Raw genomic sequence first — 16246 nt, 5'->3', positions numbered from 1 at the left:
GGGTTCGATCCCTGGGTGGGGCGGTCTGGGTCCTTTCTGTGCGGAATTTGCATGTTGTCTGCGTGGGTTTCCTCCGGGTACTCCGTTTTCCTCCCACAGTCCAAAAACATGCAGCTAGGCAAATTAGAGACTGAATTGTCCTATATGCACCTAGCCGCTAAAATGCACAAACCAGTGCATTGTAGTGCCGGTCCCAAGGGTTGTGTCAGGAAGGGCATCCGGCGTTAAAATTGTGCCAAATCAATGCGGATCATGATCCGCCGAGAGCCGACCCCGCAACCAAATGGGACAAAGGCCGAGGAACAAAAAAAACAACAACTGTATATTTCAATTTAATATATACTGTTTTTAAAATTATTCATTGTGTCTTTACTGTTGCATGTGGTACATGTATTGGAGCTGTAATGGTAGTAAACTAGGGTTGCCAACTTTCAGAACTGGAAATATGGAACACCCTGGGCTGGCGAGTTGGAGGAAGGCATAGGGTGGGGGTGGGTTTGATGGTGGGTGTTTACCTGAGTGGGAGCGGGGGATAGGTGGTTAGGGTTGCACCTATAAAAAATATAACGGGTCTTACATAACATAGGAACATTATCAGTACTATTCATTTGCAGTACGTACAAAATTCAGCTGCAAGGATTTTAACCCATACTAGAACTTGGGAGCACATCACCCCAACTTTAAAACACCTACACTGGCTTCCAGTACAATACAGAATACAATATAAACTGTTGGGGCTGGTTTTTAGATCTCTACACGGCCTCCCACTTTCATATCTTGGAAGTCTGCTAACATCATATTCTCCAGCTCTGTGTCTTCGCTCTTCCACCTTGCATCTGTTAAAAGTTCGCCCCTCTAAATTAAGTACTTTTGGTGTCACAGGCCCCAAGTTGTGGAATAGTCTCCCTCTTGAGCTCCCTGCTCATCTGCAGCTGTGTTCAAAACCCGTCTCAAAACGCATTTTTAGCCACTTTTCCAGCTGGCTTTTGGGTGACCCATGTTTGTAAATGTGTATTTTATTTATAATTTTGCTTAGATTTTCTTTATTTTTATTGTACAGTGTCCTTGGGTGTCATGAAAGGCGCTTTTCAAATAAAATTTTATTATTATTATTATCATTTGTGGTAGCCTATTATTTGTAAAGACAGTGGTAGCCTAGTGGGTAAAGCTTTGTGCTATCAACCCGAAGATTGGCGGTTCAAATCCAGGCTCTGTTGGGTCCTTGAGCAAGGCCCTTAACCCTGTCTGCTCCAGGGGTGCCGTATGTACTGTACATCTGTATATGTATCTGTGACAAATAAAGTATATCTTATCTTATTTTACGTACTTGAATAAATTGTTATACTGTACGACACAACTGTACTAACACCCCTCAGCACACTGGCTTTACACAAATTTAACACATTTACATAATAGCTGTCTAAAATATCCCCCAAACATTCTTTGTGTGTTTACTGTTGCATGTGGTACATGTAACTGAACAGCTGTTGAGTACACAATACTGGTCATTATTAATTGATGGTGCCTGTTCGAGAGAGTAAGCTACTTGCTACTGTATTTTCAAATGGGAATGTTTAGTATTAGTACTTTTTTTATTTATTTGTCACTGTTAAGTAAAGGAAAATCAATGTGTATTATTGTGCTTTTATTTTGCTAAAACAATATTGAGTGCAGCTATTTTATGAGAAATATAAAGTTTTCAATGACATCACATCTTCTTGTCTTTGCCGGGTCATTCTTTCATAAATGTGAACGTGCCAGTCCATAGTTCATTAGGATGATATTTTAACTACACTATGTACTATAGTACAGCCTTACAACTGAAACAGTGTGAGATTAAATCAGTAATACCGTGCATGAGTAAATATGATTGTAAGAATTTAGGTTATTTTATACTTTCTTTTGACCTGGTAAAGGCTTCAAAAGCTGTCGTAGCTGTCTCTTCCGATCATTCACACAACCTGTTACAAAGGTAAAAAACAAGCACAGTTAAATACAAATCACGTGAGTGATACACATTTTAGCTTCCCAATGCCAAGTTCACACTACACGACTTTCAAGTTGTTCAAATCACTGTACAGTTCACACTACACATCTGGATCTCTTGTAATCAGGAGTCTTTTCACACTACACGACTGATCGGCGATAGGGGGTCACACACTACACGATCTATCACCAGGAGGAATCACAGGCACGTCTGTCTGGTCTCCCAACCTATGTTTTGTCACGAAAACACACGTGAGAAGTGACAAGAGGTTACCGTGTCCAAAAATGCACGATCAAGAAGCGAGCAATCAAAGTTGTTTGTGCGCTGATGTGCAGCTTAAAAGCAAGTAGGAAAAATAAATGAATCTGGGTGAAGGAGTGGATTTGGCTACACAGCCAGCATGGATTGTCTGTTCTGCAGAAAGAGTTGGAAGTAAAATAAATCTTTTTTGCAATGCAACGTGGTATTATGGTTTGGCGTGGATGATAAGTCACAAATACTGTAAAGCTTGTGTGTGCCGATGTATTTTGACTATATTTTGACTATATTTGCCTGCCCCGTTCCACATATCTACAACTCCTCCCCCGGGTTTCCCTTCTGTATTTTGCGTTCATACAAATCACAACCTGATCGCAACACCTTTCACACTACATGATTTTGAGTCAACGACAGGTCCAGATATTTATCATGCTAGATATTTTTTTTGAGTCTGCGAGTGCTTGGCGAGCCACTCGGATCAAATCGTTGAACAGCTGACACATAACAATCAAGAGCCGATTTTCGAGTCCCGAGCAAACGCCAAGCTGCTTCCGAGCTGCTACATCTAGAGGCGGCCTATCAACGAGCAAAAATCAGAGCAAAAATCGTGTAGTGTGAACTAGGCATAAGTTAGCATTACTGATAATAATGTACAAATTATTTTTAGGAAGAGAAAAGTTACCAAGATGTGTGTTATCTATCTGGTAGGTGCCTCCCAAAGCATCCAAGCTTATGTCCTCCTGGTAAACAGGTCCGTCATTCCACATGAGGTCGAATCCACCAACCCTCTTCTCCTTGCCTGTAAGACTAAGATTAAAAAAGACATATTAGTATTTGACTTCAACTTTAACCAAACATGATTATAATAAAATAAGAATTTCTGTTCCGTACAAATATTGTACATAATAGACAGTGTACACCGACCAGGCATAACATTATGACCACTGACAGGTGAAGTGAGTAACACTGATTATCTCTTCATCACGGCACCTGTTAGTGGGTGGGATATATTAGGCAGCAAGTGAACATTTTATCCTCAAAGTTGATGGCAGGAAAAATTAGCAAGCGTAAGGATTTGAGTGAGTCTGACAAGGTCCAAATTGTGATGGCTAGACGACTGGGTCAGAACATCTCCAAAACTGCAGCTCTTGTGGGGTGTTCCTGGTCTGCAGTGGTCAGTATCCATCAAAAGTGGTCCAAGCAAGGAACAGTGGTAAACCGGGTCATTGGCGGCCAAGGATCATTGATGCACGTGGGGAGAGCATCACTGATGAGTGAGTAACACTGATTATCTCTTCATCACGGCACCTGTTAGTGGGTGGGATATATTAGGCAGCAAGTGAACATTTTATCCTCAAAAGGGGGACCACCTTCCATTATGAAGGTAGTCATAATGTTATGCCTGATCGGTGCATGTTTACAGAATTTGATAATGAGTGAAACTGGGTTTTCATTCTAAAAATGCTTTTTAAAAAAATTTTTATTCACTTATTCATTTTTATGTTATACCACTGCTTTATTATGGTCAGGTTCAATGCACCAACAGCCTGGGCAATATGCAAATCCATCCCTGAACCTCAAACACTGCAAATCATTTCCAATTATAGTACAGATGTGTATTCGAACCCAGAATCCCAATGACAGTGGGCTAGTGTAACCACTGTGCCACTGAAAGTAGCAGGTAATTGGCTATTTATCATGACTGCTCTTGAATTATAGCAGATGCTTTGTAGCAGCAGCATTCAAATTCAGCACAAGTGTACTTACCTGCCTCAAATTATCTGATCAAATCAATAAAACAGATTAGTTCATTTAAAAACAATTAAATAACTAAGCAATACAGGTAAATTTGACTTGTACACCACTATTACTAGCTAGTGTTACTTTCAACAATTTGGAACCACATACCAACCCTCCATGTCTATGACATGCAGTGTGTCTTCCAGCAGTTGGTACTTCATCTCATAATCATCATGACTGCTGGCAGTAAGAGATGGGGAAGCATTCACCTCAATTAACCAGCTGTAATGAGAAATAAAACAGATTGTGAAAACTGAAAGGGGACAAATTCCTGTTAATACATATGGTTAGTCTAACATTTTATGTTTATAATTCATATCAGTATTATGAATCAGAGCAAGAATAAAATGACTAAGCAAACCATGAACTTACGGTTTAAGAGACTGATCTAGCAGAATGTCGTAACCATACAGCTCAAAGCAATGCTTGTCATTAATGATGACCTTCTGTACACTCTGTAAGCTGCGGATGAATATGTTGTCGATCTCTTTAAAAAGCGTCTCGACTGCTTCGCTGCCGTGCTTTGCCGTCAAGTAACGCCGCAACTGTTGTATCTGCCATTTGCAACCCTGTTTAAACATAGAGTTTCTATTTATTCATGTTTGTATATGTTGTTCAGACATTAGTGTCATATCATTTTAAATCTTTTAAGTCTGTATGGGGTATCTAATAAGCACAGAATAATAAAACATGCATTAAAACACATTTAAAAACATTCACTTGTTAATTATATGCAACCCCAGTAACAATAATTGAGACAGATTCATAGGGTTTGATACCACTGGACAGAGCCGATACAAACTTCCCCTATTATTCTGCCTGGTAATGCACTGTTAATTGATTATTTATTACTGGGATTTTTAGGCATCTGGTTTTAAATCCATAAAATATAAGCTGTTAAGACTACCACTGCTTTTTACATTATGCATATCTAAACCAACCTATAAAGATAATACTGTTGATTTTTTGAGACTTGAAATACAGTGGTACCTTGTAACTCAACGTCTCTTCATTGAGAAATGTGTACACTTAAACTCGATGTGTGTGCAACTGCCATTTTGATCAGCGCTTGGCTTGAGCGGTGCCGTAAAACATCATCAAAGTGCGAATATGAGACGAATCTGCATTTGTGTGGAATAACCGTCAAATCCACTCTGAAAGTGTCCACAAGTATCTGTGTTTAGCTGGATTTTTCTCCTGTTTCACTTTTAAACTTGTGTTATAGCTTGGGGTGCAGAGAAATTGTGAGAATCAGCTTTTCCCAGAGAATCTAAAATGCGTTTTGTAAAAAAAAAAAAAGCTTAATGTGACTTAATGTATTAAAAGAACGACATAAGAACATAAGAATTGTACTTCAGTGTTTTTTTATATTATATTTGAGTTATTTTCAGTGTACAAGTGTCAAAAACAACCTCATTATTTTACATTAGCCTAAAATACATGCAGTTCCACGGGACCATGGAACGCATTAATAGGTTTCCTATACGTCCTTACAGAAAAAAATACTTTGAAACTCAACGTCTTTTAAACTTGACGGCAGTCCTAGAACCAACTGACGTCGAGTTTCAAGGTACCTCTGTAGTCTGTTTGATCTAATACCCAATATGCTTTGGTTTTTATTTTATTACCTGTTGGTCTATTCATTTACAATTCTCTATTGCAATTCCTTTGCAGTTACCTAGCTTATTGTGTATGCAGTTACATTTTGCTATATTCTCCACTACTAGTACTGGTGTTCTGACCAGAAAGCAAAGGTTGTATTTTTGCAGCACCAATGAAAATCCTAATCCAGTCTTCCCTTCTTCAGACATGGCCTGTTGTATCTGCTGAGTGTTACTCACTGCACCTGACAGGAGTGCTTGATAAGTATGCCTGGGGCTAAGCTCAGGCTGACTCCCTGCCCATCTTTTCCAGCTGTCTCTCTAGATGACTGTCTTCTTGTTCTGGTTTCCAGGCCAAGTGAGCATTTTTCATTTGTGTTAGCAGTCACAGGAAGCCATCCTGGACCTGAGTTTTGTCCAGTGGTGGGGTGTCAGCTTTTGCCAGCATTTCTTGGTGTAGCTGTCACAGGAACTCAACCTGGACTGGTGCGGACTGGTGCAGACTGGTAAATAGAAACCTGAGCTCAGCCCTGTTTTGGTAGTAGAACTTTATTGTCACTATAAATTGCAACAAGTACAATTACAGCGAAATTAGCCATCCACCCGTCCAAACATTCAATATGACAAGGGGGGGGGTGGAGACAGGACGGGAAGACAGGATAAGAAACAATAAATAATAAACATCATTGGGAGGATAGGAGATAAAAAAAAACCAGCAACCAGATTGTGCTCCCTGAGGAGCCCACTATGGTAACATGAAAAAAAGCTCCTTACAGGGACCACTGGAACTTTGAATATGAGAAGGCCTTATTGCCCAACGTTAGTGCCTAACCTCACTAACTCAGGGCTTAACCTTACTAACGCCTATGAGGCTGAATAGTGGAGAATTTACAGTCAAAATATAGTACTAACTTTTGTAAAAGCAAAGGTAAACACTATTCTATATCAACACCAATTTATTTGATGGATGTACCAAAGTTTGCCTAAATGAATAACATAATTTGAAGCTAATTAAATTTTACATACACACAGGTGGCACTGTGGTCTATTACGCTATCCACAACCGCTGATATGTGTGTACAAATATCAGGGTACGAATGCTATCAGCTGGCTGGGCATCAACATAGACATGATTGTCTATGTCTGAGTGGGAATATGACCAAAGCCCTGCAATGGATTAGCACCCTGTTCAGAGTATTCCTGCCTTGCACCCAGTGTTTCCTGGTGACACTGAAGTGTTTACTGAAAATAAGAGGCTGTCCTTATTAGCATGCATAACAGTAAAGGTGCAGTGTTTACTACCTTTTCAGGGTCGTAGTCTGGTGCTGTTTTTTGCACTGCCACATTAGTAAGGTGGACATCTAAAATGATTAGGGTTAAAGAAAGCTCATACATATATTTCAAACTGATAAACTGTTCTGAGTTAACAGCGACAGTGGGCAAAGTGGCAAAATCAAGTGATAAATCACTGCTTTGTGTTTTTATTTGACCTTTACTTACTGTGCCAAATTGGAACTGGGTTTGAAGGTAAAATTATAATTGAGTGTTTATACAAAGGATACAGTGGTCATCAATACTGCTGAGAGAGAACCTGGTGTTGGAGAATCTGGCAAAACCGTCTCTATACAGCCAGGCTTTCAGGGGCAGGTACTGTGGAAACATGCAGTTGTTGTTACATAGATTTTACACTATTTTCACATTTTTACACTTTAATCAAGCCCAGAAACAAATGTGTAATTTAGATAACCAATGGAGATCTTCCCACTTACTGAAGTTACCAGAACATAGACTCTCAGGTCAAATTTTCGCCCTGCAAGTAACAGCATAAGAAAGAATTAACAAGCACTTTTAATGAAAATGATGTGACACATGGATCTGTAAAATTTAACAAATCAATTGGTTCACTCACCGCCAATGAGATAAGGATTCTCAATATAACGCTGGGCAACGTAGCTCTCAACTTGAGCCTCATCTTTTTGTTCTTCAGAGCGGGTACCATCCTAGTAAAAATAAGGCACGATGGTTAATAGAGTAAAATACATATATGTCATGTACTTTATTATTACAACATAATTACAGAACTAACATAATGAACAGGATTTACATGCTGTACCTTTTTCCATTCCATGATATCCTTGAGTTTGCGAAAAAGAAATATCCCCTTTCCCTGTGAACGTGCCACCTGAAAGAAAAGGCATTAAAACTTTATTTCTTTATTTTCTATTTTATTTATGCATTTTCTCCTATTTTCTCCCAATTTAGCGTAGTCAATTTGTCTTCCACAGCTGGGGGATCCCTGATTGCAGTCGAGGAGGGTATATTGCTGCTCACGCCTCCTCCGACCTGCGTCGGATGAAACTGGCAATGCCAAAATTGGGAAGAAAGTAGGGTATAAATAAATAAATTGCATAAAACAAACTAAAAACTACATTAAAGTCATTATGAACATCAACTTCTGGTTATATTAATGGTCATGAAATGTAGGCAGTTTGGTACAGTGGCACAGTGGGTAGTGTATAAATCAGACAGCACGAACGTCAGGTTTAAACCTGACTTCTGGTTACTGTCTGTGAGGAGCTTTGTGTCCCCTCAATTAACTTGCAGTCCATTTTTCCCTCACCTCCAAACATATTTAAAAGATTTATATTTTGTCTTATAAAACCTTAATTAAGAGAATGTTAAAAACAAACATATTTAAAAGATTTAAGAGACTGACCAGTTTAAATTGCCTGTAGGTAAATGTAAATGTGTGTGTGTGGTGCTCTGTGAGTGACTGACACTCTGTCCAGGGTTGAATCCAGCTCTGTGCCTGGTGTTATGGGTGGAGTCAGAGCCACTGTAAATCTCATCCAAACGTACATATTAAAGTATGTAGGCAAATTGTTTGCAGCTAATTATTTTAAATGTATTGTATTTTTTAATGTTTAATTACTTTTGTGTGTGTGTAGTGTGTGAGTCAAAAATACAGTAGGTGTGCTGCCTGACCAACCATAACCCTGACCAACATGAAGCAGTGTTGTAAACACAAATCTTACCGGCTTCATGATCCAGGTGCTGCCAGGACTTCTCTTAAACTCTTCTACAAAGAGATGGTACTCGCTAGGCAGTTCAAAGGTTCGTGGAAAGAAGTCACATTTGGCTGCCTCTAGACGGCCACCTTCCCTTTCAAGGGTTTTTCTATAACGTTTCAGGTTCTTTACCATCAGATTCTTACGTGTCAACTGCAAAAAAATAAATAAATAATGCCAGTATATGTGTTGTATGTATTTATAAATTTTTATCCATTTATTTTGTCCTGATCAGTATAACAACGGTTAAAGACTAAAGAACAGAACTAGAGGGTAGGTATACACCCCAAATGTGGCGCTTAATAGAGACTGTTCATGCTGTTGGTTAGGTTCATTTTCAACAACTGACGCTTGATTAGAACTGTCAGTCTGCTCATTTGAGGCTCACTCCCACCCACCCTTAGTGTACATACACAAAGTGCACCCCAGTTATAATTTAATCAGAAAAACTTTTTTAAAATACATTATTGCCATCTATAACAAGGCAGAACTGGCCTAGCCACTGAGGTACCAGATGTAGCCACGCTGTTGGAAAATGAACCCAATTTGCAGGATGCTTAACCGAGAACAATACAGTGGTTAAAAAGTCGGGAAAAAAAGGATAAGTGGTGGCCAAAATAACTGGTTGTCACAATATGCCAAGATGCTTAGAGCACCTGCGACAACCCAGTGCTTAGACAAAGAGAAAAAATGAAATCCAGTACAAGCTGGGGCAGCAATAAAGAAAGTACCAGCCCAGCCGACCCCACCCCAGGTTTAGAAACAAACCCAACACTATGCAGCTTTTTTGCATCACTGGGCAGCCACTTTTACAATTATAATCATATAACCTTTAATGTTCTGTAGATTTTGTGGATTCCTGCTTTTCTGTTATTACTCACCTCGTAGTGGTTCCGAAAGTGGCATATTCTAACATGCTCTTCCATGTATGAGTGGTCAAAGTTTTCTCTGAGCCAACCCACATCACACCAGTTGAAGTCCCACTCTCCATCCCTATAAAGTTTAAAGAAGAATGTATCACATAATAGGAAGAAGAAAGATAAAGGGTGGTATAAGATAGAGATTTTTTTCTTAACTGCATTGCCATCTTCTGCCTCATGCGCAACATCCATGGTGAATAAGGATGGCTACAGACTAGCAAACAGTTGTTCCAACATGTGTAAAGCCATCTGGCTATTCTTTTCACCAGCATGTGGCAGAATTTTATGGTTTCATGGTGGCTGAACCATCTAGACCAGATGTGTGTTCAACCCACTTGGCATGGGTTATGATATTCTTATGCTTTCAGCAAGGATGACAAAAGGTATTGTGTTTTTGCTCGCGGGAAATTCCATGAATCTACGCATGAAGGTATAATATCTTGGTGTTTTCATATTTTGGTTGATGTACTGGGTTAACTTCTGGTAAACTGGTGGTGGGAGCATCCTCAGCTTTGTCTACTTCAGCAAAAACTGCATCAACAACTGAATCAAAATCCTTCGTATTCACCACCTATAAACCATTGGACTTTTGTGTTGTGTGTCCATTTTCAAAGACCCAACATAGGCCATAACCAGTTTAAAATAGTTTTGTATGACATCACAAAAAATCTCCTGTATGCCAAGAGCCTATTGATTTTCCCGTCCCCTTAAGTGTGATTATTTTTACTTTTCTCAATTAAATGCAATGGACCCCCTCTAGGCTCACTAACACAGCCCCCCCCCCCCCCCCCCCCCCCCCTCCTGATTGAAAACTATTGCTCTAGACTAAAGTGTTTATTGATCAGACAGAAGGAGTTGCTGACCATCCAGTCCTCTCTTTCTCAGACACAGCCAACTGCATCTCTGGAGCCACTGAGCAGGTCAGTGATGGACTATTCTATAGACTGGAGAATTTTTAAATAACCTTAGTTGTCAATCTTGGAATAATTATCTTGTTTACACTAATTAAACAGATGATGTTTTAAAACATGAATTAGCAAGACTCACTCCTTAACTTCAACCCAGCCTGGTCTCTGTTGAAGGACATCCAGGATGGTGTTGGTCAGGCTACATCTGTAGCGCACACAACTTCTCCCCTCTCTGGAAAGAGAATTACTTTTACATAGACGTACAGACATACTTGTACTGTCAAGGTAACCAAAAACCTTGAAAACTTCAGTTATTAGATACTATATATGGCCAAAAGTATGATACCTGACCACAAGCTTGTTGTATATCCCATTTCAGAACAAATGGCATTAATATGGAGTCCTGGTCAAGCTTGACTTACCAAAATCGGTCTAACATTTTCTTACTATAGTACAAATCAACAGTCCAAGATGTGGACATGGAAAGACCTGAAGAGGGAGTAGTTGCAGTAGTTTTGCCTTGAAATAAAGAAAGCCCGTGAAAGGATGCAAATTCTACCAATGTTTATTAGCAACATGAGCCATAAAGGATAGCTGGCTATTCATAACAACATCAATATTTTATATACTGTATTTTGGACAGTGTGATCTATAGGGCGGCACGGTGGCTAAGTAGGTAGCACTGTCGCCTCACAGCAAGAAGGTCCTGGGTTTGATCCCCAGGTGGGGCGGTCCGGGTCCTTTCTGTGTGGAGTTTGCATGTTCTCCCCATGTCTGCGTGGGTTTCCTCCGGGTGCTCCAGTTTCCTCCCACAGTCCAAAAACATGCAGCCAGGCTAATTGGAGACACTTAATTTGTCCTATAGGTACATAGCCGCTAGGATGCATAAACCAGTGCATTGTAGTGCCGGTCCCAAGCCCGGATACATAGTGAGGGTTGTGTCAGAAAGGGCATCCGGCGTAAAAACTGTGCCATCAATAATGCGAATCATGATCCGCTGTGGCGACCCGTAACAGGAGCAGCAGAGGTAATAGAGGATAGTGTGATCTACATTAGTGCCTAATTAGTCGAGTAAACATTTGTGAGGTCTGGCTCAAGGTCTGGCTCACATTCGACGTTCCACTAGGGTTGAGGTCAGCAGTAGGGGTGACCACATGCTTTCGGCCATATAGTGTAACTTTATAGTTATTTGTTTGGCATTTACACGTCTGTCATTTAGCAAAAGCTTTTCATCCAAAGCAAATTACAACTGTGACAAAATACAATCAAAGCAATAAAGGGCACTGCTTTAGTGGCCAATAGTGGCTACTAGTCCAGTGCTTTAACCACTGAGCTACCAATGCCAGTTTTAAGGATGTCCAACATTACTGATCCATCCTCCAAAAACGTTTTGCAGGACATCTGGGGATGGTGGTGGTTAAAGATAATGAATGTCCTACATTTGAGGTTTACTATTAAAACTTGCACAGTGTCATAGAGCCAGCAACACTGTAGTGTATTGTACAGTCAGTGCACAGTATATAGTGGAGGGAATCTAACCTGTTAACAGGGGTGTCTAAACACCTTGTAGATGTAAAGTCAGAGACGATCGTTCATGAATTGCTGCTGTTTGAGTTGGTCATCTTCTAGACCTTCATCAGTGGTCACAGGACGCTGCCCATGGCCCATACTGTGTCTGATCCAATCATACCAGCACAACACACACTAACACACCACCACCATGTCAGTGTCACTGCAGTACTGAAAATGATCCACCACCTAAATAATACCTGCTCTGTGGTGGTCCTGTGGGGGTCCTGACCATTAAAGAACAGGGTGAAAGAGGGCTAACAAAGCATGCAGAGAAACAGATAGACTACAGTCAGTAATTGTAGAACTACAAAATGCTTCTATATGGTAAGTGGAGCTGATAAAATGGACAGTGAGTGTAGAAACAAGGAGGTGGTTTTAATGTTATGGTTGATCGGTGTATGTTTAACCACAGTTATATAAAAGTCTGATTTTTCTGGCTGCAATGCCAAACTTTCACACAAGCATACACACACACACACACACACACACACACACAAGACAGGACATAAATTAAGACAGCAAAGTCAAACAAGTTCACAGACCGGAAGATAACCATTTATCCAGTAAAAGACATGCTCTGTAAATATGGTTGTATAAAGGATATATATAAATATAAATATAAAGCATAAATATAAAGGATAGTAGTTCTTAAGTTTTACTCTTTGCTATGGTTGCTATTGTGATGGAAAAGGATTTTCAAACAACCAACAGGTAGTGGAGCAGGCAGGATTTGGATAGAAGTGGGCTTGGATATAAAAACAAACAGAAGTTTCACTCACCCATCCTTTCTCTTTTGGTTGCCATAAGGAGCCTTAAACCCACCTGCCTGTGAGGAGTAAGCAGTAATGACAAAATCAAGAAAAAAAGCCAACTAAAACATGCAGTAAACTACCACAACAACTATATCCGTGGACTGAAATACAGTTATGTGAAAAAAGTGTTTGTTTTGATTATTTTTATCTACTTCAATCAATTTATAACTGGATCTCCAAGCCAAATTAAGTATAACAATCTAAGTAAAGAGTAAGTCTCTAAATGATCATATTACTAATTTATTCTTTAATTAGCAAACACCTACTATTCCTGTGTGAGTAAGTAAACTAGCAGAGCATTTTAATGTGTCCAATTAAAATAAATTATGGAAGTGATAAACAAGTTAATAAAATACAGTACAATGAACAGCCATAACATAGGACCAAATGTCTCTGACCTGCCTATGTATCTACTGTATATATAGATCATGTGGATGTTTAGGCACATGTCTACTGTTTGCCAGTTAAAGAGAAGGCACCAGAATGCACTGTAGGACCACACAGGTTCTCAGGAGGTGCAACGGTTTGAAACCCCAGTGGTGCTATCAGCCAGTCTGGCATTTACATACAAACGTAATTGGCTATGTCTGAGTGGGGTGGCTGATGCCCTGCGATAGATTGGTTGCCTGTCCAGGGTGTGTTTGTGCATTGTGCCTGGAGATTCTGAGCAACTGGACCCATTGCGACCCTAACCAGGATAAATTGGCTCCCTTACTATTAATTGATCATTGCCTTGGTAAGCTGTCTGTGAGGAACTACATCAATCAGCCATAACATTAAAACCACCTCCTTGTTTCTACACTCACTGTCCATTTTATCAGCTCCACTTATCATATAGAAGCACTTTGTAGTTCTACAATTACTGACTGTAGTCCATCTATTTCTCTACATACTTTTTTAGCCTGCTTTCACCCTGTTCTCCATTGGTCAGGACCCCCACAGAGCATTAGTATTTTTTGGGTGGTGGGTCATTCTCAGCACTGCAGTGACAATGACATGGTGGTGGTGTGTTAGTGTGTGTTGTGCTGGTATGAGTGGATCAGACACAGCAGCGCTGATGGAGTTTTTAAACACCTCACTGTCAACTCTTTTAGACACTCCTACCTAGTTGGTTCACCTTGTAGATGTAAAGTCAGAGACGATCGCTCAACTATTGCTGCTGTTTGAGTTGGTCATCTTCTAGACCTTCATCAGTGGTCACAGGACGCTGCCCACGGGGCGATGTTGGCTGGATGTTTTTGGTTGGTGGACTATTCTCAGTCCAGCAGGGACAGTGAGGTGTTTAAAAACTCCATCAGCGCTGCTGTGTCTGATCCACTCATACCAGCACAACACACACTAACACACCACCACCATGTCAGTGTCACTGCAGTGCCGATAATGACCCACCTTTACTCCTTTACTACTGTAACAGGGTGACTTATGTACACTTTCACATCTCCTTAGTTTTCTTACCTTGCTTTTAGACATAGTAGAAGGTGCGCATATTTAGTAACAACAGACTGAAGAATCATCCACCTGCGTTCATTCGGTTCATTATTCACGCCAACATCTCCACACGTTGCACACGGACTCCGTTTTGTATTCGTTGTCACAGCAACCGCAGTGGGCAGGACCAGAGCGGTAGAGAGAACAGAGTGGCGACACTCCCATAGGGAACCGTCGTAACGGGGGCGGGACATTCTGCGCAGCTTCCGGGTTGTGGAGCTCTGTATATTTCCAAACAACCCATAGAGCCCCATTCATTTCCACTACTTATCAAACATTTTCAGCTTATGTTGCTTTGTTTAAAAAAATAATGAATTTGATGTCATTAATATACTTAATACTGTTATTGTTTAGCATTTGCTCAGCACTAAATGTTTATCTTAATTAATAGGTATAACCCAATTTAGCTTAGTCAGTTAACACACGAGTCTTTTCACCTAAAATGAGTTCATTAATCAAGAGTCTTGTTACAGAAATGATCATAAAACATTAGAGCCATAATAAATCATGCTACTTTTACTTTCATACTTAAGTACATTTGAAGGTAAATTTAGTTTAGTACTTTAGTGGAGGTAAAGAGTATTTTACTTTTATTACTACTTTTACTGGAGTAATATGTTACCTTGGATATTTCTACTTTAACTCAGCTACATGGTTTGTGTACCTTGTCCACCACTTACATTAGACAAAATGAACTAGTGCATATTCATAATGAATTCATTAATGTATTACATGTAGGAATCAATTATTAATCACTCATGAAATAAGAGATGAATAAATGCTATGTCATGTACCTGCACTATAATGTTAAAGGTACGATAGTGAATTTATGAATGTGTTCATTCAGTGCAGGTAAACCTTATGAATCCAGCACATGACTTAGTGTTTAGCCAAAATGATTATTATTATGAATCCTCAGGAAAGTAAAGGGAGATTAGTTTATGTAAAAAACAAAACATAAAAAAACTTTAATCTCTGTACTGTATATTGTCTCTACTACTTAATGATATCACATTATGTAATGTATGCTAATATAATGTACTGTGTGTTAACAAGTCATTATAAACATCAATCTTCCACTTTATATACCAGATTGACATTAAAGCAGATGCAGTAAATGTAAAGGCAGTTGAAAATACCCAGAAATTGTATGAATGTTTATTATTTGCCGTTTAATATTTCATTTACTGCTGCCTGTCTCATATGAGAACATGACAGCGCCGGGTTTGTTTGGAACTATTGGAGGGTTACATGAACCACGTGACCGCGTAGCGGCGAGATCAAGGAGTGTCGCAACTCTCTCTCTACGGCTCTGGGCAGGACAAGAGCTGTAAGCCACGCCCACCACCCCCACCACCACTACTATGTACCCAAAGAAGGCTGTGCTGACTGTAAACCCGTTTCTGCCATCTAGGGGAAAAGAAAAATACAGCACAGATGTTTTATAGACTTGTGAATACAAATCAATTTAAAAAGTAATAAAAAGATTTCTGTTTATATGGTTATGGTATAGTTATGCTTTATTAACCCCTTATCTCCATGCCATTACAATACACTATTAGCAATAATGGTAACATGTGGAAAACATATTAAAAGAATAAAATTTATTTATTAGGATTTTAACGTCATGTTTTACACACTTTTTATTTTTTTAATGCATTTTCCCCCCATTTTCTCCCCCTTTAGCGCGTCCAATTGCCCGATTGCTTCATGCTTCCTCTCTGCCTATGCCGATCCCTGCTCTGACCGAGGAGATCGAAGCTAACCCACGCACGCCTCGTCCGACACGTGGGCAGCAAACCGCATGCATCTTATCACCCACACATTGACGA

General features: G+C 39.8%; 1 protein-coding gene across 1 annotated transcript; it reads right to left on the bottom strand.

Annotated features, from left to right (window-relative positions):
* Positions 1-1632: 1632 nt before the first annotated feature.
* Positions 1633-14484, bottom strand: ttll9 (tubulin tyrosine ligase-like family, member 9). The gene is made up of 14 exons (XM_063015466.1): positions 14382-14484; positions 12894-12940; positions 10682-10774; positions 9596-9707; positions 8682-8867; positions 7760-7828; positions 7556-7646; positions 7416-7456; positions 7209-7296; positions 6949-7007; positions 4418-4614; positions 4154-4267; positions 2928-3052; positions 1633-1961 (listed from the first exon to the last, which is right to left on the bottom strand). The coding sequence occupies exons 1-14, from the start codon at positions 14394-14396 to the stop codon at positions 1891-1893; spliced, it is 1308 nt and encodes a 435-aa protein (XP_062871536.1). The 5' UTR covers positions 14397-14484; the 3' UTR covers positions 1633-1890.
* Between the last annotated feature and the right edge of the window lie 1762 nt (positions 14485-16246).

The sequence above is a fragment of the Trichomycterus rosablanca genome, chromosome 19 (assembly GCF_030014385.1).
Source record: "Trichomycterus rosablanca isolate fTriRos1 chromosome 19, fTriRos1.hap1, whole genome shotgun sequence".
Taxonomy (NCBI): Eukaryota; Metazoa; Chordata; class Actinopteri; order Siluriformes; family Trichomycteridae; genus Trichomycterus; species Trichomycterus rosablanca.
This window is presented reverse-complemented; position numbering and strand designations above follow the sequence as displayed.

What these genes read in the sequence shown, in the direction of transcription:
- ttll9 (XM_063015466.1), bottom strand. An exon ending in TCTATGTTCTGGTAACTTCA is followed by an intron (nt 7,297 to 7,415) that starts GTAAGTGGGAAG and finishes ATGTTTCCACAG; the next exon opens with TACCTGCCCCTGAAAGCCTG. An exon ending in GATAGATAACACACATCTTG is followed by an intron (nt 1,962 to 2,927) that starts GTAACTTTTCTC and finishes CCTTTGTAACAG; the next exon opens with GTTGTGTGAATGATCGGAAG.